General features: G+C 51.0%; 7 protein-coding genes across 7 annotated transcripts; 3 read left to right on the top strand and 4 right to left on the bottom strand.

Annotated features, from left to right (window-relative positions):
- Positions 1–481: 481 nt before the first annotated feature.
- SEPMUDRAFT_112801 (uncharacterized protein) lies at positions 482–777 on the bottom strand (the record flags this gene model as incomplete). Its single annotated transcript, XM_016900997.1, has 3 exons — positions 482–504; positions 565–636; positions 708–777. 3 exons carry the CDS (start codon positions 775–777, stop codon positions 482–484), a joined length of 165 nt encoding a protein of 54 aa, XP_016764894.1.
- Positions 778–1,816: 1,039 nt separating this feature from the next.
- SEPMUDRAFT_34517 (uncharacterized protein) lies at positions 1,817–2,932 on the top strand (the record flags this gene model as incomplete). The annotated part of the gene is made up of 4 exons (XM_016908574.1): positions 1,817–2,027; positions 2,102–2,391; positions 2,483–2,579; positions 2,661–2,932. 4 exons carry the CDS (start codon positions 1,817–1,819, stop codon positions 2,930–2,932), a joined length of 870 nt encoding a protein of 289 aa, XP_016764893.1.
- A 929-nt stretch (positions 2,933–3,861) lies between these two features.
- Positions 3,862–4,798, top strand: SEPMUDRAFT_137516 (uncharacterized protein; the record flags this gene model as incomplete). Its single annotated transcript, XM_016902840.1, has 4 exons — positions 3,862–3,994; positions 4,128–4,226; positions 4,256–4,257; positions 4,466–4,798. 4 exons carry the CDS (start codon positions 3,862–3,864, stop codon positions 4,796–4,798), a joined length of 567 nt encoding a protein of 188 aa, XP_016764892.1.
- A 333-nt stretch (positions 4,799–5,131) lies between these two features.
- SEPMUDRAFT_145934 (acetyl-CoA synthetase-like protein) lies at positions 5,132–7,519 on the bottom strand. Its single transcript, XM_016903350.1, has one exon. It carries the CDS (start codon positions 7,439–7,441, stop codon positions 5,579–5,581), a length of 1,863 nt encoding a protein of 620 aa, XP_016764891.1. The 5' UTR covers positions 7,442–7,519; the 3' UTR covers positions 5,132–5,578.
- Positions 7,520–8,405: 886 nt separating this feature from the next.
- SEPMUDRAFT_76297 (DnaJ-domain-containing protein) lies at positions 8,406–11,044 on the top strand. Its single transcript, XM_016910135.1, has 3 exons — positions 8,406–8,648; positions 8,704–9,929; positions 9,998–11,044. Exons 1-3 carry the CDS (start codon positions 8,543–8,545, stop codon positions 10,181–10,183), a joined length of 1,518 nt encoding a protein of 505 aa, XP_016764890.1. The 5' UTR covers positions 8,406–8,542; the 3' UTR covers positions 10,184–11,044.
- Positions 11,045–13,015: 1,971 nt separating this feature from the next.
- On the bottom strand, positions 13,016–14,073 carry SEPMUDRAFT_145933 (uncharacterized protein). Its single transcript, XM_016903349.1, has one exon. The coding sequence runs from the start codon at positions 13,362–13,364 to the stop codon at positions 13,020–13,022; it is 345 nt and encodes a 114-aa protein (XP_016764889.1). The 5' UTR covers positions 13,365–14,073; the 3' UTR covers positions 13,016–13,019.
- A 5,927-nt stretch (positions 14,074–20,000) lies between these two features.
- Positions 20,001–22,174, bottom strand: SEPMUDRAFT_76295 (PAF acetylhydrolase). The gene is made up of 2 exons (XM_016910134.1): positions 21,061–22,174; positions 20,001–20,900 (listed from the first exon to the last, which is right to left on the bottom strand). The coding sequence occupies exons 1-2, from the start codon at positions 22,046–22,048 to the stop codon at positions 20,164–20,166; spliced, it is 1,725 nt and encodes a 574-aa protein (XP_016764888.1). The 5' UTR covers positions 22,049–22,174; the 3' UTR covers positions 20,001–20,163.
- Positions 22,175–22,450: the final 276 nt, after the last annotated feature.

Genomic DNA, 22,450 nt, shown 5'->3' with positions numbered 1-22,450 from the left:
GAGTTCAGAGGAGGTAGATCTCAACGGAGAACTCCAACCAATCAGAACGGGCTATCGGCACTCGGCACCTCAGCCCGCGGGGAAGCGGCGGGCAAGATGTCCGACAGACAACACAACACAACTTCTACGCCTTGGCGGTACCTGTTAGGAGGTACGGTACCTCCTCCTCGTCTTCCATATACCGTTACTCTTGGCGGTGTTGTATGGATACACTCCTTAAAGGTAGTTATTGACCACGGGCTCGGTAGGACGATGAGATGGATTTGCAAATCGCTTTTTCTTTCCCCGGCTGCAGACCGCTTACATACACATAGTAAATTCCCTAGGCATAGGCTGTCCAAACACATATCCTCCTCCACATTGTGCTCGGCTGTCCCGACACACATCCTCCAGTTGTCTTTGGCTGGCAGAATACCTGGTGCACGTATCGCGGCAAGTTGATTGCCCGGTATAAGCCGGCCTGGAGCATCATCAATTCAGCCTACTCCAAATTTGGTTCGTCCGCTGCACTGAGCATTAGTAGGGCAGAATGGTATTCTTTGTTTGAAGCCAATGCATGCGTACCGAGTGGGGGATTGTCATAACGGTCAAAGCCCAAGGTCCAGTATGGGCCCCTCTTGACTTTGTCGTCGCCAACTGCAGGAAATGTAAGTAAGAAGTACCTGCAAAGTCACGACAAGTGCTAAATCAATGTATGGACCGCTTACGAGGCTTGATCGGAGTGCTTGCAGCGAGGACCACAAGGCCGAGAATAGTCAGGAACTGAGAAAACTGCATCTTGACAGCCGAGTCGCCAGACGAGATGGAGATTTTCGGGGAAATGTTGGTGAGTGCTGGAAGTGGGTGAGTGTTGGATGGACGTGGGTGAGTGGAGGTGAGTGGTGAATCTGCTCGAGTGTCGACGACGGCAATCTGGCGCCCTTTTTATATTGCTTTGGCGCGCATACTTTGCCCACACGCATGGCAAACCTTTTGATCAGCGGTCCCCAGGCTTCTGAGCTTGATCAAGGGCTCCGTACCACCTGCCCTGCCATCCTCCCTTCTAATGTAACATCGCTCTGGACAGAAGGATCTCGCAAGTAACGAGACGTTCGAGTGGCCCTGCAGTACGTGCAACGTGCATTGTTGCCTGCTAACAACATGGCAGCACATTCCAATCCACCGTCGATTCGCCTCTCACGGAAGACCCATACTCGAACTCTTGCTTTGCAAGCTACTAAAGCGCGTCTACGAGCTCTGGACCTAGTCGGAGCCTACGCAGAGTTCTATGCTGGTGCAATCGTTTCTGCCGATGCCAGCACATCTTCCAGATCTTCAGAGGCATCGCAAGTGCTTGAACTGTCCCATGAGACCACAATGCTCACTCGTTGCTTCTCAAAAGCGCTCATCAATGCCTGCCAGTGCAGTGGTCTCGGTGCGTGATGCCTACGGCCACTGTGTTTCCCATCGAAGATTGAAGTCTATGTCCGGGGAGCTTATTGACCAGGCCAGTGGCTGGATACCGTAGCAATACCCAAGATGCATGAGTCTCACCACTCGGAAGTAGCATAGTACTAGTCATCGGCGATCCGACGGCAATAACAAGTCCCTGTGTGTTCGACGACGACGACGACACACTAAGAACCCCACGGATTGCTGCAAGAGCATGGATGTGGGCAACTCCCGGGACAGTTCTATGCCTTGTGGTTCCGTGTAACCTGCTCAACAAGGTTATAGCTGTAATTCCTCGTGGCTCTGCCAGTGCCATCCAACTGGCGGGACACCTCTCCTGTGGAAATCATCAAGCAACTCGCGATTTGCTCTATTCTCACTCAGTATGGCTTTTGGAAATGGCCCACGAAGGGCGTACACATTGCTCCCAGCCGAGGAGGAACACGAATTCATCTACACATCGTCGAAGTGGCAGCGGTTGCCATGTATCATCACCATTCTCATCATCACAAATGCCATTTCGATTCTTTCGACCTACTACTTCTGCATCACTCGGGTGGTATTTGCTCAAGAAGGCTCACTGGACTTACCAGGACGTAAGTAAGCCATGCTTATTTCCAGGCCCGTCCAAAACGCCTTGAATCTCACTAACAAACTCGAACCAATGTAGTGGAGCGAGTGTATACTGGACTAGATCGGTCAACTTCAACCGTGCAATTCAGCGAGTTTGGCGGCGCAAAGCCAAGTCGATGGACAGCCGCGGCGAGTAGAGAAGTCGATATCGCGTGGAAAGAGCTGGGAGTCTCCGACCTTGGCTTTTACCTGCCCGAAGCATTGGGACGCGAAATCTTCAATCTGGATCGCAGGAAACATGTGTATTTCCCCAAGGGCCATTTCATGGACCCGGAGGAGGAAGCATTTCCCCTCATCGTCCAGGCGACTCATGACTTGCACTGTTTGGTAGGTCCACCGTTTCCTTTTTCAACCCCTATCAGATCATCGGCCGTCATCGATATATCAGTCGGTACTCATTGATTTCTCCACAATGCAGAACGAGTTGCGAAAGGGCTTGTACTACAACTACGACTACTATCGTCAGTTTCATAACGATACGCTGGTATCTCCTCAATTTCGGATCTGGCACTCCAGTGAGTCTCCCTCGAGTTCGCTGAGTGCATTGGGCATGAGGATGATGATGATGGGACGCTGAACGAACTGCCACCATCTAGATCATTGCATCGACAATATCCGCGAACGTCTAATGTGCACGGCAGACCTCGGCGTCATTCCCAACATTTGGATCGGCCCCGACGAGACGACGATTCAGTTTGGACGAGAGCATAAATGCCACAACTATGACGCCGTGATGCGATGGCTCAAATCTCGAGGTATTCTCTCTGATCCCACCAAGTACATCAGAAGACCTGGAATGGAAATATCCACCGCTCCGCCTGATACCATCCTGTCTGATCCGAGAGATTTTGGAAAAGAGGTGGTGTAGTCCTTCTGACGGGGTCTTGATGATTTACTGGTGATGAGCTAGCTACTCTCGTGAGGCGGATCTTTTCTTCTCGGCTCCACGTACATGAGACTGATATGGAACGAGTGAGGTGCAGAAAGCAACGGCCCCTGTCCCAGAACTGAGCACCACGGTCCATAGTGATGCTGGTCGTGCCGGGTTATCGGAGAATTTTAGGCCACTGCCCAAACACGTGGTGCGTGCAGTTGCGGGAGAGGGGAATCCACGTTTTCAGCCAGATATCATTATGCTACAATTGTTTCCAGGGCCCATGATCATCAGGCATGTGAACCAAACCTGTCGAACCATACATGTACTTTGAAAAAGTGTCTCCGAAGAGCACGTCACGCTCGAACGGACAGGCCCCTGATTCTGTGCAGGGTCTCCTGAGCAAGAATGAGAGCTCGTCTCCAGATTCCTACCTGAGGTACCTTAGGTATGCATAACAAGGTCCTCTGGCGTATTCACAACAAACCAATTTTATTTTGATTTACAATGTGGAAGCTGAATCTTCGTAGCGAGCTCGACTACAAACCAGTAGGAGAAGAAGAAGAAGAAGAACAAGAAGTGATCAGCGTGACCGACTCCTCTTGCGACGATGCGGCGGCTCTCAGAACCCCTTGGACAAACGAAAAGCGGCAGCAGCAGCACTCTTCCTACCGAACCATCATCGTACTCTTCTTCCTCATCCTCTTAACAAACTGTTCCACCGCCTTTGTGCTCTACCTCTTATTCCATCACCAACCACCACCACCACGACCAACCGCCACTGGTGAATGTGTCGGCAACGTTGAACCTGCCAGTATGTATAATCGCACTTCGAGCCCCCAAACCCCTCCTTTTTTCTTGTCATCACAATCTAACCAATTCCTTTTTCTTGTTCTTTTTTTCTCCCCAATCCAGCTCCTTGGATGTCCGAAGTCGACCACAGTCTGCACATGAGGGAATTCTCTCCTTGGAGCGAGATTCCGACGCGATATGCAGCTGATACGGCAGATGTGGGACACGACGTGGATGATGCTTGGAAGGAATTGGGAGTTTATGGTAAGAAGTTTTTTGTTTTTCGTGGATCCTCCTTATGAAATACCTGCCTGTTATCTCAAGCAAAGTCGGGGGGAAAAAAGAAAAAAGGACAGATGAGGATTGATTGATTGATTGATTGATGAGGCGCACACAGATAAACTCATCATTCTTCCCGTTCAATATGCTGAAGCATACAATCTTTCCGAGGAGAAACACTGGCTCGCCACTCCCGAAAGCCATTGGAATTTCCTTTGTTTTTCCTTTTTTTTTTGACATGGAAAGGTGTTAACAGGAGAGGGAGAGAGAGAGAGAGAGAAAAAAAAAAAAAAAAAAAAAGGTCCACGAACATGATGCATCGCTTCAATATTGACCGGAAACCCCGCATAAGGAGCCAACAAAAATCAATCCCCCACTCATCACGCACCCATCCCAATAACCCAAACTAACTCACTAACCCCTTTCTTCTCCCTCTCCCTCTCCTTCTCCAATCAGCTCCACTGCATCAACCTCCTCCGCCAAGCCCTCTACTACAACAACCCCTTTTACCGCTCTCACCACTCCTACACCTTCTGGCATCGCCCCTCCTCATCCTCCTCTCCAAACCCCGAATCCCAAATCCGCAACCATCTCGCACACTGCGTCGACTCCCTCCGACAACTCGTCATGTGTTGGTCCGATTCCGACGTGCTACCGTTACTGGCAGCAGAATTTCCGCTGCATGTGGATTTTGCGAGAAGGAAAAAATGTCGCAATTTTGAGAGCTTGAGGAGGTGGGTGGGGGACATGCAGTGGGAGGGGGCGCACGATCCGGCGCCGGTGCATTAGAGGGGTGGGGGGGTTATGGGTTGGATTGGGACTGGATTGGTTTGGTTGATTGATACGGGAGAGGGGGAGGAGAAGAGGGGGGTGTCGTTGGATTAGGCGTGCGCGAATGAGAAAGAAAAAGCTTCATGTCAAAACCTACATGTATGATGGTAATCGTGACCTCCTCGTGGTAATCAAGAATATTCTAGATTAGCCTGTATGTGTCAACGAACCATTTGAATACATGACTACTCGATGGATCGATGGATCGATGATCGATACATGGAATCATGACAACAACAAGTGGGTAATTGTATAAGTTGAATTTTTTCTTTTGTTTTTCCTTTTTTTTTCACTCATTAACTTGCTCAACATGCATGCTCAAAGACATACATCGCTGAGACCCAATGCAACCATTGGGTATTCTACCTAGGGTAGTCACTCACGGTGGCGAAGTCTCTCTGTTGCACATCCCTGCGATATATGCAGTGTGCGTGGCATTTCCCCATGGGATGGTCTTTTGAGTTTCTGCATCCCCGGAAGGCGTACTTGAGGTAGGGAATGGGACAATGTACAGGAGAGGAGGCCCCAAGAGGTGGTTGGACACGTTATGCAGAGCGAAACTCTGCGATCGGGATCTCCCGACATCACTGACCACTTTTGACATTCCGGTGCGTCCAGATGCAGTAGTGACAACGGGCAATACGAATTCGGACCGCTTCAGCTGATCTTTTCACCTTCCCTGGCCATTCAGTCAAGTGGGCTGACCTTCTCGCCCATCATCAACACTCTCATATTGCCTCAAGAGCTGCCATGGGTATGAGCATCTACAGCACCTCCATTGGCCTGGTGAGAAGCTCGAGTCTTTTCACTCTCCAGAGACTTCTGCAAAGCCTTCTCTTCCTGGAGGCTGATACTCCTTCTCCTGATCTTTTCCAAATCGCCAAAGACAGCAGGCACCAATTCCTTTTTATTGACTTTACCCATGGCATTCCTCGGAATGGCGTCCACGACCTTCATATCGTGTGGAATTTTATACGCAACCAACTTATCCTTTAGCGCACGCCTCATGTCCATTGCACTCCACGGCTGCGCTTCTTCTGAATTCCTCCTTTTTCGCCCTGCCGATTTGCCCTTTTCTGACAAAACGACCACAGCAGCAGCTTTTTGTCCCCAGGCTTCCGAGGGTAGAGCAACAACAGCGCACTCTTGCACCTCGGGTAAAGAGAGAAGCTCACGCTCGATTTCGAGCGCAGAAACCTTCTCTCCACCGGTTTTGATAATGTCTGCGGATTTGCGACCTTGAATGAAATATGCGGGCCCTGTTGCCCACGTGCCGCTTTGACCTTGACCAGCTCCATTGGTAACAAATTTGCGAATCGCAATGTCTCCTGTCTTGAACCAGCCGTCTTCGGTAAATTCCTTCCGAGTCGCTTCGGGATTCCGCCAGTACTCTTTGAAGATGGTAGGTCCCTTGAGCTGGATTTCTCCCGAGCGTTCCTTCTCCCCTTCTTTGACCTCTCCCTCGATGATGGAGCCGGTGTCGGTATCGACAAGGCGGGCTTGGACCGTGGGAAGAGGCCAACCTACACTCATGTCTATACGGTCTGCGTCGTCCAAGCCGCAAGACAAGGCCATGCCCACTTCGGTCATGCCATAGCGCTCGAGGAGAACGTTGCCCGAGGAGAGAGATGTCCATGCTTTCTTCGTTGGGGTGGGGAGAGCTGCTGAGCCGGATATGTTGAGACGGAGGTGCTTGCGTTGGACTGCTTCGTCTGCTGCAGATCGGAGGTCATTGGGGAGATCAGGGTGTGATTGAAGCATGCGTGACCAGACGGTGGGCACGACAGTGAAGAAGGTGATGGGCTTTCTCTGCTCGCTGTTGCCATTGAGAAATGGGGCTGCGAAGCGTTTCCAGACATTGTCAACGTTGAACGGAAACATGAATTCTATCGTACTGCCAGCAAGGAGAGGCGTGAGAAGGGCATTTACAGTGCCATGAATGTGATGGAGCGGGAGAACATGGAGTAAGTGGTCATCTGGAGTGTATTTCCACGCCTCAATGAGTGATTGAGCCTGAGCTGCCAGGACAGATGTGGGCAAGAGGACGCCCTTGGGCTTCGCGGTGGTACCAGAGGTGTAAAGCATCATGCCGCCTTCATTCGTGGCAGGCCGCGACGAGCTGGAAAGAGCAGGTGACGAGGATGATGGGACACCTTGCTTGATCTTCGCCACAGCCACACGCAGAGGCGCATGGTCCACGCCTTCACTCAGCACTTCGTGAGCCAGCTTCGAGTATTTTGCCGAGTGCACGACAGCCAGAGCCTCGCTATGGTTGAGAATGTAGCGCAGCTCAGCCGCGGGGAACGATGGCGCCAGAGGCACGGCAATGGCGTTGGAAGCCAGACATGCGAGAAGTGTCACTGTATAGTCGTAGCTATTCTCCACCAAGAATGCAATGCGCTCTCCGACAATGCTCTCGTCATCCTTGCTCGTGTCCTTTAACAGCTGCTCTTTTCGGACGGCCACGTCGTGCAGCAAGCTTCCATAGTTGAAACAGCGCCCGCTCAGCGAATGTATCACGGCCGTCGACTCGGGATCGTGCTTCTCAATGGCATCGATGAACGGGCTCTTGCGCAAAGGGGCCATGGACGATCGCGTCATGGTGGTTGTGAGGGATCGTGAGGTCGTCGGTTGGAGGGACAGAAAGGTTCTCGAACGACAAGTCGATTTCGACAGGCAATGGGCGGAGCGGTGGAAGCGGTGCGCGAGAGAGGGCAAGGGATTCATCGTCGTCTCTCGCCGGCCGGCCAGGCAGAGGAAGCAGTCAACGTAAGAAGGCTGCTTACCTTACCTTAGGTCCAGCTCAGGGCATCATATTCCATCATCCGGCCGAAGAAGAAGAAGTCCAGCGGGTGATGGTGTCGGTCGGCCCTCTTCCACACATTACCACGTCTCTCCGTTCTACCTCCACCTCCGTTCTCTACCACCTACCACCTCCGGGACCTCAGGTAACTTTTTGAGCCTGCGCATGGTAATATCGGAATATCCTACCTCCACCCGCCGATGGACATTCCCGTCAGTACTTACCAGCCAGCGTAGGTAGTCATTGGTTCAGAGGGAACATGAAGCTGAACTGTGCCACAATGGCGGCATGGCCATTCTACCGCTACATCTCCGAGCATCCGAGACTCGTTTTGGCTTCGGTTTCCTGTATAGCTCAGCCTACCCGAGAACAACCTACTCTCCTACCTCCTACGGTGGTTTTGTAGTCGAGGCAGAGCAGCGGACCGCTCCGACACTGCCAAGCATGATATGACGATGGAAGAGGTATCCAGTGACAGCATTCGTGTCGTTACTGTGGCTGTGAAGGAGTCCAGGAGGTAGTTGAATGTCCTGTATAGGTATAGAATGGTATAACAGGCTGTATTTGCTCCGTCACATGCAAAAAATAGAGCACCCAAATTGTTGCTGCCTGCCTGCCGACTCGGGAAACCTCGCACTCGCACACGCACACGTCATGCCGCACAGCTGAGATCTTACCTAAGGAACTGGATGGAATTGAAGGTAGACACTCTAGAGAGTACTTGTACGCACTACACACTCTCCTACTACAACACAATCACCGCGCCGAACACTCCAACACTCCAACTCTCACGTCTCTGCCTCCTGCGGACGAACACCCTCGTCGACATCTGTCCAACCACTTCGGCAGACACCCCGCCGCTAGCAGCAGCAGCAGCATCACACCCGCACGCCGCCAACATGGTGGTCGACACCGAATACTACGATGCGCTCGGCGTCAAGCCCACCGCGACCGAGATTGAGATCAAGAAGGCCTACCGCAAAAAGGCCATTCAGCTGCATCCAGGTGCGCCGACTCTCCCCTCGTCATATCCGCTGCCCTGCTGACTGCCTGCTCACAGATAAGAACCCCGACGACCCGACCGCGCACGAGAAATTCCAGGCAGTGGGCGAGGCATACCAAGTCCTCAGTGACAAGTCGTTGCGAACACGATATGACCAAGTGGGCAAGGAGGGCGCGAAGCCGGACTCAGGCTTCGAAGATCCGGCAGAGTTCTTCACCATGATCTTCGGTGGTGAAGCCTTCCAGGACTATATCGGCGAGATCTCCATGATGAAGGATTTGACCAAGAGCATGGAGATTTCCATGCGCGAACAGGAAGAGGCCGAAGGGGCTGCTGAGACCACCGGAGCTCCTACAGATGCCGCCGCTGGTGCTGCTGCCAAGGATGCGACACCTGCTGCTGCTGGTGCTGCTCCTCCACCTATGCCGCCCCGGCCACACGCAGAGACAGTACCAGATCATGCCCCCGCTGCGGGTGCTACGCAGGACATCCCGATCCGCGATTCGAAGCCCGCATCCGGCTCATCCACACCAAGGCCGCAGGGCGTGCCCACGAGACTTGCCATTACCGACCGCACAGAAGAGGAGGCCGCCGCCACTGCTGCGGGCATGACGGAAGAGGAGAAGCGGCTGCGCGAGAAGGAAAAGAAGAAGGGTGGCCTGACGAGAGAGCAGCGCGAAGAACTGGCTGCCTTTGAGGCCGAGCGCAAGAAGATCAGAGACGAGCGCATCGAGACGTTGGCCAGTAAACTCAGCGACCGCATCAGTGTGTGGACGGAGACCGACAAAGGCAAAGACGTGACAGAAGCTTTTCGCGAAAAGATGAGGCTCGAGGTGGAGAACCTCAAGATGGAGTCCTTTGGCATTGAGATCCTTCACGCCATCGGACAGACCTATGTCACCAAGGCATCCACCTACATCAAGAGCCAGAAGCCGCTGATTGGCGGTGTCAGTGGTTTCCTCAGTCGACTCAAGGATAAGGGCAACATGGTCAAGGATACCTGGGGGACCGTCTCCTCGGCCATTTCGGCCCAGATGGAGATTGAGGAAATGGCTCGCGCGGAAGAAAAGGGCGGCGAAGACTGGACTGACGAGAGGCGTGCGGAATATGAAAAGCGCGTGACTGGTAAGATCTTGGCTGCTGCATGGAGAGGCAGCAAGTTCGAAATCACGGGTGTGCTGCGAGACGTCTGTGACAAGGTCTTGTACGACAAGAAGGTGAAGCCGGAGAAGCGCATCGAGCGTGCTCATGCACTCATCATCATCGGCGAAATGTTTGCAAAGGTATGCAGGACAGCATTCATACCACCACCTCTACGTCATTGGGGAGGAAATGCTAACGGGATACATAGGCTCAGCGAGACCCCGACGAAGAGGGCGAATTCATGGCATTCGAGCAGCTCATGGCCGAGGCCACCGCCAAGCGCGAGAAGAAAGCAGATACCAAAAAGGAGAAGGACGAGGGAAAGAAGGGAGAGCGCCACAGTATGTTCGGACACAAGCAGGAGCATGAGAAGCCGACCGCGGCGACGTCCTAGAGAGGGTCGGCGCCAACGACTCCACTCGATCGCTCGATGAAAGGGCACGTGGAGTCAACCGCACCACAAGCTGTCTCGACGGAATGCAAGAGACCGTCGTTCGAGCCTTCACTGCCCCCTTCACCACCAGCATACAACTGGAGAGGACCAAACGTGAGAGGACCGGAAGCATACCCAACATTCAGCCCCGGAGTTCGGATCGTGCCTCCCAAGCGCGAAACGGACGACAGTGGAAGTGGTGATTCTGCCGCATCCGAAGAGGGAGAGGAGGTCGAAGACATGAACACCATGACTTGAACGTTTGGCACGCCATGAGGAGCAACTTCCACAAGACTCTTGTGGCCAGCATGGCTCTCCCATGACCGGGCTTCAGCCGCAAATATCCATGCACTCCCTGTTCTCCCTCGTTACGACTGCAGAGTGCGACGTAAGATCCACCCACCCGGTTTTTTTCTCTTTTTCTGCTACTTCGGAGATTATCTCTGTGAGATGAGCTCCATCACTGTTGCGACGCCGTCGCATCGTTAGCCTCATGACCAGCACTAGGAAGGGAAGGATAAATGCACTAAAATGGCGTGCAGAGGCTAGACCCTGAGCGAGGGCTTGAGTTGCTGCTGGGATATGGTATGGGTATGGCGCGGCGGGGCGTGTTCGCTTTCGCTTTCTTGTCTGATGGTCAATGCTGTTGTCATGGAGGGAATTCCCAACTTCATGTTGATAATGATGGCGGCTCGGATCGTACGTCTTGAAAGGATGGCAACGAATTGAGCATGTACATGATGAAGAACCACGGACATGGCATTGCCTTTTTTTTAGCGAGCGGTATCGTTATAGACTCTAGTGCAGTGAAATCTTTTCGCATACGACGTACTTTGTTCCCGAGTAGATGACACGAAGAAGAAGATGAAGCAGCAGATTTCCTCTCTCATATGACTGACCTGTTGTCATTCTAATATACTAGTCCCTATACCTACCTACCTACCTACCTACCTACCTGAGTAAAAAAAAAGAAAAAGAAAAAAATTACCAATTTCTAGGTAGGTAGGTATTTTCCAAAATCAGATCAGGTTCGAGATGCCTTTTTCTTCTTGATCCCGTTATTGCTATATTCATACATATATACTATGTTCCTTGAGGTATGTACTTAGTACAATGTAGTAAGTAGTAGGTAGTAAGTAGTAAGTAGTAAGGAGCAAAACTGTTATACAACTCTTGAAGAATTCGAAAGTCAGGTAGAAACCTTTTTTTGTTAGTAGGCACCTGATATAGGTCTGAAGACGGAAGACAACTCCGCGGAAAAAGAGAAGAGGAAGAGGGAGAGTAAGAGGGAGAGTAAGAAAGCATATATAAGGTAAGGTAGGTATCTGACGAGAGTTGAAAAGTGTATACATCACTTTTAGGAAGGTAAGGTTGGAGTTTATGTAGGTAGAGGGAAGTAAGGAGGTAAAGTTTAGATGTTTGATGTTTGAGGTTTGAAAAAAGTAGGCGGTTTCGATATTCTATACTCCTCCTTCTCCTTCTCCTTCTCGTTTTGTAGAAAGGTAAGGTACCTCTAGGTACTTTTAGAAAAGGTAAGGAAAGGAAAGGGAGTTCTGAACAAACGAGTCGTAGAAAACGATCGACCGACGACGAAGACCTCCTCCTCAATTGAGTAAGTGCAATTGGGTCCCTCCTTAGGAAGTTAGTTACCTAGTCAGGTAGGAGGTACATATAGTAGTAGATAGCAAAACAGACTATAGTCAAAGTTGAAACATGATGAGCATTTTCCCCCTTAGGAGTAAGGCACGTACTACGCCTCGTTTCTCTATTCTCTGTTCTCGGGTAGGAGAGGCATAAACAAAGTACCTGTATCTACGCCCGCTTTACGGCTTAATGCACATGTCAACAACACCTACCTACATACCTGTAAGGTATCCGGTAGGTATCAGATGTCAAGTATGTAGGTATTAAAAAAGGTATCCCGTATACCTTCCCTTCCCTAACCGTACCCGTACCCGTACCCGTACCGTATCCAAGCATTCTATAGCAATTGCAGTACCCAAGATAAGGTAAGGTAAGGTAAGGTACATACGGACACGACATGTAAAACATACTCATACTCATGCTTATGCTTATGCTCATACCTATGCGCATGCTCATGCTCATGCTCATGCACCCAAAGTTCCACCTACCTACCTACCCAAAGTTCTACCTACACACACACATATTGTATACCGGTACCCACCCCGAATATCCGGTAGACAATGCGCAATGCGCAATACAATACAAACCAAAATCCGCAAAAATCCCCACCTATGTTTCGAATAAAAAAGTGAAAAAGCAGAAAATTTAAGCGCAGTTATTGATACATTTTAGCCGGGTATAAGGCCAAGGGCACCGCATAGTCATACAGTACTTGCGCACAGTCGCACAGTCGCACGTACCTCCTTCTCCTCTCCTCTTCCTACTAGGGTAGGCGTAAGCGGTAGGCGAAAGGCGTACCTCCTAGGAGGGGACGGGAGACGGAGACGTGGCGTTCGGAGAGATGGGGTTTTTTTTGTTTCATCATCAGTAAGGTGGGTACAGGTAAGGGAACTGCGGTAGGCTCGTAGGGCTGTGCTGTGTTACAGATTCGTTGGTTCCCGGTTCCGTTTCGTTCGTTCGTCCAGGTTGGTTGGTTCGTTCGTCCGTTCCTCCAGGTTCTGTCTGCTCGTTCACTCGCTCGTTCGCCTTGCTGCTGCATGCAGGATGAGTAGAGTACATGGGTAACACAAACAGATTACATGCATGCCCGTACACCTCATGTATATGCATATAGTTTGGAGAGAAAGTGGGCTCATTCGCCCGTTTGCCGGGGTCAAATTATTATTGTCTTCATATAGCAGTAGCTAGGTAGTAGCAAAGCAGGCAGGCGCGCAATATCTGCAGCAGCCCGGGGGGTATCGTTCTCCATTCCATATATTAATTCCAGCGCCTTTAATTCCCATGCAAAAAGCCCCGCGGGAATCTCCTGCTCATGCGTCGCATCCTTCGCCGAGGGGAACCCGCTTCCATTCCGTGTGGTGGTGGGACCGACAATAATGGCCCCCGTCCTCCCAAGTTGATAATAACACAAGCCGCTCAGCGGACCCAAGAAATGTCCCCAAGTAACGAAGAAAGTAAAGAAGAAGAAAAAAAAGAAGGGAAATTGGTGGTAATACATAGAACGGCCGAGCCAGAAACCTGGTGTGACTCGGAACGCAGACGGCAGGCATCACCGTCTGGAGAGAGAGAGAAGGAAGGTTGTAATCCAGATCGTAGTGAGAAGAAGTGTTGTTCAAGACATTGTAGAGCAAACCGAGACGAGGCCAGCTGGTGTAGTCGATTTGCAATGTTGGTAGAAGTGTATGTGTTGGCCTGTGTGTGGTCCGAGGCTTGCGCCTGGTGACACTCGTCTGCACCCAGTTCGCATCGTCTTGTCAAGTACAAGTAGGTGGTGCAAGCGTGCTCGCTGGGATCTTGTGATGACAGTCCATGTCTGTGGTATGAGACAAGGGCTCCACAGTGGCCTGTATGAAGTGGTCGCGTCGTGTCGCCATGCTCTTATTTGGTGGGAATCGGAGGCAGTGGACGGCTGGGTGGTGGGCCTGGGCACGGAGGGAATGTTGACGCAGGCATTGTGGATGTGTGAGGTGGGTGGTTGGTGTATGGGCTCGCAGCGGCAAGCGGTTGATTGGTTGGTGAGTTGGTTGGTGAGAGTTGGTTTAGACAGCGGGTTGGTGATTGGCTGATTGGTCGGTTGGTGTGGTTGGTGGTGGTGGTGGAGATGTGGTCAACAGGTCGATGCCAGCTAGCTCAGTCGTACTCGTAGTGGTGGTGGTAGGAGGTAGTAGTGGTGGTAGGAGGTAGTGGTCGACTGGTAGTGGTGGTATGGTGAAGACGGGAGCGATGGGGGTGAAATGGGCAGACGGAGTCGAGGGGAAGATTATTACATATATGCTGCGCTATGACACGATCATTTCGTCTGATGGTGCCTGGCCTGGCGCAGCGAACGGCGCCCTGGCCGCAAATCCGCGATGCGAATAATCCTGGACCGGGCGGTGAGTCTGTGCCAAACGAGAGCTGCCTGATTAAGGAGACAGAGACACACCATCCCATCCACGCCCGCGCACCCGCACCCGCACCCTTGGCGGCCGGGCTAAAGTTTGCAGACGCATGACCACTTGAGTCTTGTCTGCCTGACGGTCCTGACCTGACCACATCCCCCATCACCCATCACTCTCCTTGACACCCGCCCTCCTCCTTGACTCCCGTTCGCATCCATCGCAGCCCGAAAGGCTGAACGCCAGGAGCCCGGAGCCAACTCAGCCAAGGAGCCAGCCCTTTTCCACCTTTTCCCGTCTTGCCCAGGGACCTCCCTTCATTACGACTATCGTAATACTTTTTTTTTCTATTAACGCACTTTTCTTACTACCTAATACCTTACTACAGTACAATAATACCTACTCAGGCACTACTGCTACTGCTAGGAGGTACTACAATGTGCTACGACGGCGTCTGTCCCGACGACTGTTGGTGCAGCTTCCCGTATGGGTCCGGCGTATGCCAGTGCGCCCTCATCCTCCGCCTCCTCCTCCTCCTCCAGTGACCACCTACGTGTTTGTCTATACCTGTACCTGTACCTAACGCACTTGCACTCTTTGTCCATCGCGCATGAAGCCACCGCCCAGGGAGCTTTCCAGATCGGGTCATCGAGCTCCCCCCGTCTCCAGTCGTCGGCTTCATCGTCCCTATGCCTTTGCCTTCCGCTCGTAGCCGCGAATAGCTCGTGGCCGATTACGAAAAACAGCTGTTCCCAAAACTCGAGAGAGCAAAGCAGGGGTGAGGGGACCAAAGTTTGAGATGCAAGGTCCACGGCTCCTGATGATGATGATGATGATGATGATGGATGACTACTACAGGCTCCTAGGAGCTGCCACACTACCACGAGTCTACCACTACTGAGGTACATGTACCTGGTGGAGTGTACTATTGTATGCTTGTTTCATGTAGCTAAGGTTTTTTCTCTTTCCTTCCCTCTTTGTCGGTTCGAGTCCGTGGCAAATTGTAGCAGCCTTGCCGGCACGTACCTCCTAACAACTTGTTCATTCGGCTGCGTGCAGGGGGGAAGGATGGAACGCCGCTAGAAGCCTCCGGTGATGGAACCCGGTTCTGCACGCTTCAGATTCTCATCAATGTGCTGCCGTTGCTGCTGCTGCTGCTGCTCTCCGACTCCGTCGACTCCATACATGTCGTCCACATGCATACAGACATTACCTCCCTTGTACCGACCCAGCCGTCATGGTGACTCTCCTCCGTGGCCTGTCAGCCATGCATCCACAAAGCCATCAGCCATCAGGTACTTCAGCCACTAGCTTGCTGTATGTCTTGGACATTCCTGTCCCCCGCGGAGGACGTGTTGGTGAGGTCAGCGGAGGGAGGATAGTAAGGTCGTCGTCTCCCGTCGTCGGGTGGTAGCTCCTACAGTACCTCGTTTGCTCGTAGGCCGACGCGAATCTCCCGATGCGCTCACCTCACTACTGAGAAGTGTACCAGACTGTACATGCTACAATGTACCTCCTACGCCGCGTGATGCACACACTCCACTGACATGCCGTAGTGGTGCTCCTGCAGTCCTGCAGTCCTGCAGCAGCTCGCTCCCTTCCCTTCCCTTCCCTACTCTCCCATGCGCTCCCGTCCTCGTTCGCATCGGCTGATCATTGTCGTTTTAGCCTTTCGCTCCCTTGTCCAGCCCACGTGCACTGCCTGGTTGGCCACCGCGTCCGCCAAACCCGCGCTCTGTTAGCCTGCATCTCGAAATAAACCCGCAGAGCAGAATTTCTGCGCCGCCGTCGTCGTCGTCGGCGGCGGCGGCCTGTCACCGCCCTTCCCTTCCCCCCGTATTGTATAGTATAGTACATTATCTAGGTACACGCGTGCCTGCAACGTGGCCTCCCTCGATCCATGGCCCGCGGACGGGACGGGCGCGAGAGAGAGACATATTGGCAGCCAGCCCTAGTCTGGTCACCGGTTCCGCCAGAGCCAAACAAAAACACGTGTTGAGAAGGGGAGGGGAAGGGATGGGAAGGGAATGGGAAGCAAGCAAGCAAGCAACAAGGAGGGAGGGCCGCCGCTACACGCCACGCATCCCAGCCACGGGCCCCCCGCGACTCACAACCTGTACCTGCATGAGATCGCCAGGAGTTGCATATCGCACACACAAAATAAAAAAACTGGAAGAGCCGCCCTACGCGCACGTCATCTGTCCATGTGTTTCAGGTTGGGGGGTGCAGCTTGCAGGTGGGTGGTCGTGTCCTCATTTCGCGTGATGATGATTGGCGATTATTATTTTTTTCTTTTAATTATAGCCCACTTTCTGTTCCCGCTTGTGCGCTGGCTGGCTGGCTGAGCTGGCAGAGTCCCCACGTACGTATACGTCGTCGCGCTTTCCGAAGATAGGCAGGCAGGCAGGCAGCAACTTTTGGACGGGACCGAACGGGCGAGCGATATAATTCGTCTCACCACGCATCCATTCGCATAATACACGCATTTTTATTTTATTTTATTTTATTTTATTTTATTTGCTTCGCTTCGCACGGGCGCTGAAACATTGGCTATAGCGTTGTTTTGTCTACCTACCATACCTCCTTAAGGTTGGAGTGTAGTGTGTAGTGTGTAGGAATCAGACTCAAACACCAACAAAGTCTCTTTTTTTCGTTTGTTCCTTTTCTTTCCGCGTGTTTGTGATATGTGTGATATGAGAGAGATAGAGAGAGCAGAGAAGAAGAAGATTTTTCCCCCCATGTGATGATTGATGATTTTCCAAGCTGGGCTCCAGCGCGCGGGATCTTGTGGTCATTTCTTCGTCTGTCTCACTGATCGGATGGAGGGATCAACCTGGATGCTCTGACATGGCTCTGACCTAACCTGACGACCTGGACCTTGACCTGGACCTGTAAGTACCGAACCAGCGGCTCGCGTGCAGGGGTAGGGTTGTTTCTTTTCTTTCATCAGGGCCACGTTTGTCTGTCTGTCACAGTCTCTTTTCTGCATTTTTTATTTTTTTTTCCTTGGCCGCGTTCCGAAATACCAACCTAATTGAACGTTTCTGCCCTTCGGTTAACCTCTGTATTGAAGGTTCATCCATACATATAGAATCCAATTTTTTGGCTATAGTCTACAGATTGGACTCTTATTCTTTGCTGATGGTGATGATGAACGCCTTGGCAGGTACACGCGGAGTATGCTTGTCTCCGACGACGACGATACAGGTACAGGTACAGGTACCTGATAGTAAAAAACTGTCGGCTCAAGGCGATGTGGCGCTCTACTACAACTCTCTGCGTGGCTTGCAAAGGCCCAGCCATAGGCATCATGCAATGTCTTCAAAGAAGCAAAAAGAAGACCTACCCCCTCGCTTCTCTTGCTCCATACACATGTCGAATGCACGTATTGCCTAGCAAAGTCTAGTACCAGCCAGCTAGTACTGTGATTACGGTAATCGACCTAGGCTTGCCTACTGTATGTTTTATGGCCTACCTCCTACGCCTATCTACCTACTGTACATGCCTCCCGCTCGCTAACGACTGCGTGGGTGGACATCATATGACCTACCGACTGACTGACCGACCGACTGACCTATACTAGGTAAGGTACCTAGATAAGGCAAGGTAAGGTATTCACAGGGCAGTCAATCCTACTGGTTGGTTGGTTGGTTGGTTGGCTTGCTCGCCTTTCTTTTCTGTTTCATTACAACACTTTCGGGATATTCGGGTTCTGTTTGAAAAGGGAAGAAGGAAGGAAGGAAAGAACTACACTATCAGCCAAGTAAGGTACTACTGTATATACCGATGATGCTGTAGTTCCTTCTCGTACGTACCTTTAGGGGGTTGTCGGTCTGATGATAAGAGAGAGAGAGAGAGAGAGAGAGAGAGAAACATCCAACACGACGAGCTCCAAGTTCCAACAGTAGGAGGTAAGGTAAGGTAAGGTAAGGTAAGGTAGCTTTTCCTCTGCCCAATCGAAGCCAAACATCGGACGCCGAATGTTCCATGCATCTACCTGATTTATCTATCTCGACATACAACAACAACAACACCTGTATAGAGCGCGCATAGCAGTACAGCACAGTATAGTGCTATAGCTGAAAATGGAAATCTCATGTCAGCTAACACCTACTCTCTTTCGTTTCGTGCATATCAACGTCACGATATAGCACTCTGCTAGGTGTTGCCGGAGGTTTGTAGGAAAGTCCATATCCATACCTACCTACCTGACTGACGGTACCTTAGTGATGATCATCAGGTCAGGTCAGGTATGCAGCTGAGCTTCTTCAAGCCAACATGTCAGCCCACTAGACATCCTGTCGGGTACCTGTTACCTGTACCTGTAAGCTGTACCTGTACCTTACCTTACCTCCTACCTTACCTTACCTCTCTGCCTAGGCTTGTATTGTCATCATCATCATCATCATCATCATCATCATCATCACCACTATCATCGATCTTCGTCTTCAGACTAACTTACCTGACATGTACCTATACATACCTATACATCAGATCACTGATTACCTAGGTAGGTACCTGGCTGGTGACTTCCTGTCGGTCGGCAGGCAAGTACCTTCTTGTCGTTTTCAAACTCGGCTTTCTCGTGGCTGACTTTTTCCTCTCCTCTCTCTTTCTCTTTGAATAATCAATAAGTACATGTAACAATCTACTGCGGTGGTCTATTAGGGAGGTCGATTCAGTTCAGTTCGGTTCAGCTGGTCAGTTCGGTTCAGTTCGGTTAGTTTGTCTGGTCGAGTCTGGTCTGGTCTGGTCTGATCTGGTCTGATTCTGGTCTGATATGATAATAGTAATAGTACACCACCACCACCACCACCACCACCACCAACCAGGTAACATGTAACATGTAACATGTAACACGCACCAAATGTAGCATACCCGCCCGTAACATGTGACAGACCAGCAGCCTAACAGCCTAACAGCCTACCTCCTAACAGCCTAACAGCCACGCAGGTAAGCATGTAACACTGCCGAATCTAGGATTCTTGTACCTCCTACATGTACAAGAATCTGCCGAGTGAAGGATGTTGGCGTCTGGCGATGCGATACGGATACGGATACGACTAGGAACCCGATACGATGGAACTTGTCGGAGTTTTTTCTTTTCTTCTTTTTTTTTTTAGAAAGTTAAAAAAAAAAAACATGAATGAATGCATGAATGAAGGCATTGACATTTTTTCTTGCATTTCTCTTGGCTTGCGTAAGAAGGTAAGGTAGGTAAGAAAAGATGGATGCAAATGAGATGAGGTAAGGTACCGACATTGTGGTTTTCCTTTTTTTTTTCACGGATGGTCAAGGAAAGTATAGAAGAAGTCATTGGGATCCGTCAATCCCGCTCGCAGCCGAGTATCACTGGTATTGAGGTATAATCCCTTCCACCTTCCCGCTATACCTAACCTAATGAGAGAAACAGAGACAGAGAGATAAATTTTCGTCAACATGGATTACATGTCAATGTTGGAATTTGGACAATTTTTTTATTTTTATTTTTAACTTGCCGGTTTTTCCCTTTTTTTTGTTTTGCCCTTTGTGAGTTCATTGATTATTGCATGCAATACCTTACCTGACTGGACTGGACTGGACGGGAGTGAGAGTGACAAGACTGACATGGGGAATTTACCAAGTACCTTTTTTAAGGTAGGTAGGCGGGCTGGGCAATTGGATAGCGGCATAAAGACTTCGTTTTTACTTTGGAGTCACAATTCTTCACAAACGCGTCGGCACGCGGAATCCGTTTGTTCTAGAGTAGATTGGATGAATCTTGAGGCACTGCAGTGGAAGTCTACATGTAAGTTACACTCTACGACGTGTGACATGCAGACTTTCATTTCTCTCAAGAAAGCTTCCTCCAATACTGATGTGTGAAAAGAGAGTTGCTTGCTGCTGTCGCGAAATTCTCGTCACACTGCCCGCATGGATCTATCGTGTGCCCCTCGTTTTGACAGAGTCTGCATCTTCTTCGTCGTAACGCAAGAATCTATCCTTCACCCTCGTTTGCATAGAGTATGCATCGTCTTCATCGTACCGTATGGATCCATCATTCACTCTCGTTTGCACAGAGTAGCCATCTTCGTCATACCGCATGGATCGATCATCCACCTTGGTTCGCATCGAGTCGCCATCTTCTTCCTCTGGAAACCTCACCTCGGGAGCCACATGGACTTGCCAATAACGCATAATGGAATGCGGTATGCTATTCTTCTGCTCCAGAGATCTCGTATCATTCCCATACGACTCATGTGTAGGACCGATATCTAGCACACCACTGCGCTTCCCCGTCTGCAAAAATTCGATGAATTCCATGCTGACTCGGACGTACTCGCGTAAGCCTTCTCTGACATTGATCGTTGCGCCCGTCGTCCAGGATAGTAACAAAGGCTCGATGAGCGGTGCGTCGGTGCAAGAAGGATGAGACGTCTTCAAACTCGTCATGAACCAGCTGGCGCCAGTGCGGTTCAAAACGTGAGACGCAATGTCGCGCACCGTGTCAAAATGCGGCCGGTTGTAAAAGATTGTGTGAGCCTTGGACCACGAGTCAGAGTGCACCACCAACAACGGGACGTCGATGTCGGTATTCAGCTGCCCGCTGGACTTTCCCGGGTCGAGAATGATTCCACCAGTTGCTGAGTTTGCGCTTTTGAGTGCTTGGAGTGCTCCTGTAACAATAGTAGTGACGGATTCACCAGGTCAGCATATACATCTTTCTTTCTGTAAATAATGCGAATCCGGTCTGAACGGCATCTGTTTCGGAGCTTATCGTCTCGGTAGGCTCGATACCAAACACGGAGTCACGCTTTCGGCACTGCTCAAACTCACCTGTCGCGCCGAAGCTATGCCCAGCGATCACGAGATGCGAAAAGTCGAGACGACCCTTCCAGTGTTCAAGATCCTTGCCTTCCTTCCTATAGTTGTACGAGAAGACTTCATCTCCTCTACCCAAGTCCAAATCTTCCAAAACACGTATGGTCTCGTGGATCTCGGCATCTCGATAGGCCAGTTTCTGAAATCTCCATTCATCGTTGCTCACCTCCTCTTTCCCGTTTTCTGGCTTCAGTTGATCGGCTCTCCAAAGCAGTACTCTTCTCGTCTTGCCGTGAGGCAGATGAACGATGCTGCCCGGGCAAGATCCATCTCGATGTTCGATCGCCGCTACAACGATTCCTCGACTGGCGAGCTCGCCGCAGTAGGCAGTGTAGTCTGTCCGTGAGCTTACGTCGCCATGGCTGAGAACCACTACGGGAAGCCGTGATAGGTCGGCCTCGTCGCCGTCTGCATCTTGCATGGAGGAAGAAGGATCAATCAAAGGCACGTCGACCTTGGCAGGAATATCGATGGAACTTGCCAAACCCCATAGCGCAAATGTGAATAAAGGTCGGGAGAAGAAGTTGTTGAAGTGAGCGGCGTGTGCATAACCTTCTGCAATCAGGCTGATTGGCTTGGGGAACCATTTGTGTCGTGGTTTCGAGCTCCGCGATCCTTTCACAGCAGGATAGTAGAGAGTGAAGAGGACAGTATCGAGGCGAAAGGCCGGTTCGCCATTTTGCTTGAAAACGGAATTGACAATGTTGTGAGGCTCCACCACGGGAACTTCGATGTCGATGGCGCCCACGTCAAACCGACCAGTATATTTGGGCAGTTTCGAAGCGAAGAGAGGTGACCGGACAATGTAGCAGTATAGCACGTATAAGGCAACTATAGAGCAGCATACATAGGCCGCAGTGAGACGAGGTCGGAAGAAGTCACTCGTTTTGTGGGTATGTGACGATTGACGGCTTTCTAGCCATCGAGGTTGAAGGATATCCATATGCCCATTGACTTGTTGGAACCACCTTCGTGTCCAGTTAGGCGTGCTCTGTAGCCACCGGGGTTCGCGGTCGCCGGTACTGTGCGGAAGAGGTAAAGGCAGATCGGGGTCGTCTATTAGATCCAGCTCAAAGTCATCGCGGTAAGGGGTTTCCACCGGCATTTCTGTGCCCAAATGGCTATGAATTATTCATGATTGAGCATGTGGATATGTGAAGAACATGAACGGATGAGGATTGATCTGCAACTCGTGTACATGTATATACATAGTAGCTAGCGTGTGATGACGAAAGAATCCTGGTAAAGGTGACCCCTATATCGCTTATATAATCTCAAAATAGTTATAGAGCCTTGGCAACAACTATTCGAGCTGGAGTTGTACAGATACAGCACTGAGCACACC

The sequence above is a fragment of the Sphaerulina musiva genome (genome assembly GCF_000320565.1).
Source record: "Sphaerulina musiva SO2202 unplaced genomic scaffold SEPMUscaffold_1, whole genome shotgun sequence".
Classification (NCBI taxonomy): domain Eukaryota; kingdom Fungi; phylum Ascomycota; class Dothideomycetes; order Mycosphaerellales; family Mycosphaerellaceae; genus Sphaerulina; species Sphaerulina musiva.
Note: the sequence above shows the minus strand (reverse complement) of the source record. Positions and strands in the feature narration are given on the sequence as shown.

What these genes read in the sequence shown, in the direction of transcription:
- SEPMUDRAFT_76297 (XM_016910135.1), top strand. Translation starts at nt 8,543, where the DNA reads ATGGTGGTCGACACCGAATACTACGATGCGCTCGGCGTCAAGCCCACC. An exon ending in GGCCATTCAGCTGCATCCAG is followed by an intron (nt 8,649 to 8,703) that starts GTGCGCCGACTC and finishes GCCTGCTCACAG; the next exon opens with ATAAGAACCCCGACGACCCG. An exon ending in TCGGCGAAATGTTTGCAAAG is followed by an intron (nt 9,930 to 9,997) that starts GTATGCAGGACA and finishes CGGGATACATAG; the next exon opens with GCTCAGCGAGACCCCGACGA.
- SEPMUDRAFT_145933 (XM_016903349.1), bottom strand. Translation starts at nt 13,364, where the DNA reads ATGTATTACCACCAATTTCCCTTCTTTTTTTTCTTCTTCTTTACTTTC.
- SEPMUDRAFT_145934 (XM_016903350.1), bottom strand. Translation starts at nt 7,441, where the DNA reads ATGACGCGATCGTCCATGGCCCCTTTGCGCAAGAGCCCGTTCATCGAT.
- SEPMUDRAFT_76295 (XM_016910134.1), bottom strand. Translation starts at nt 22,048, where the DNA reads ATGGATATCCTTCAACCTCGATGGCTAGAAAGCCGTCAATCGTCACAT. An exon ending in GCATAGCTTCGGCGCGACAG is followed by an intron (nt 20,901 to 21,060) that starts GTGAGTTTGAGC and finishes CTATTGTTACAG; the next exon opens with GAGCACTCCAAGCACTCAAA.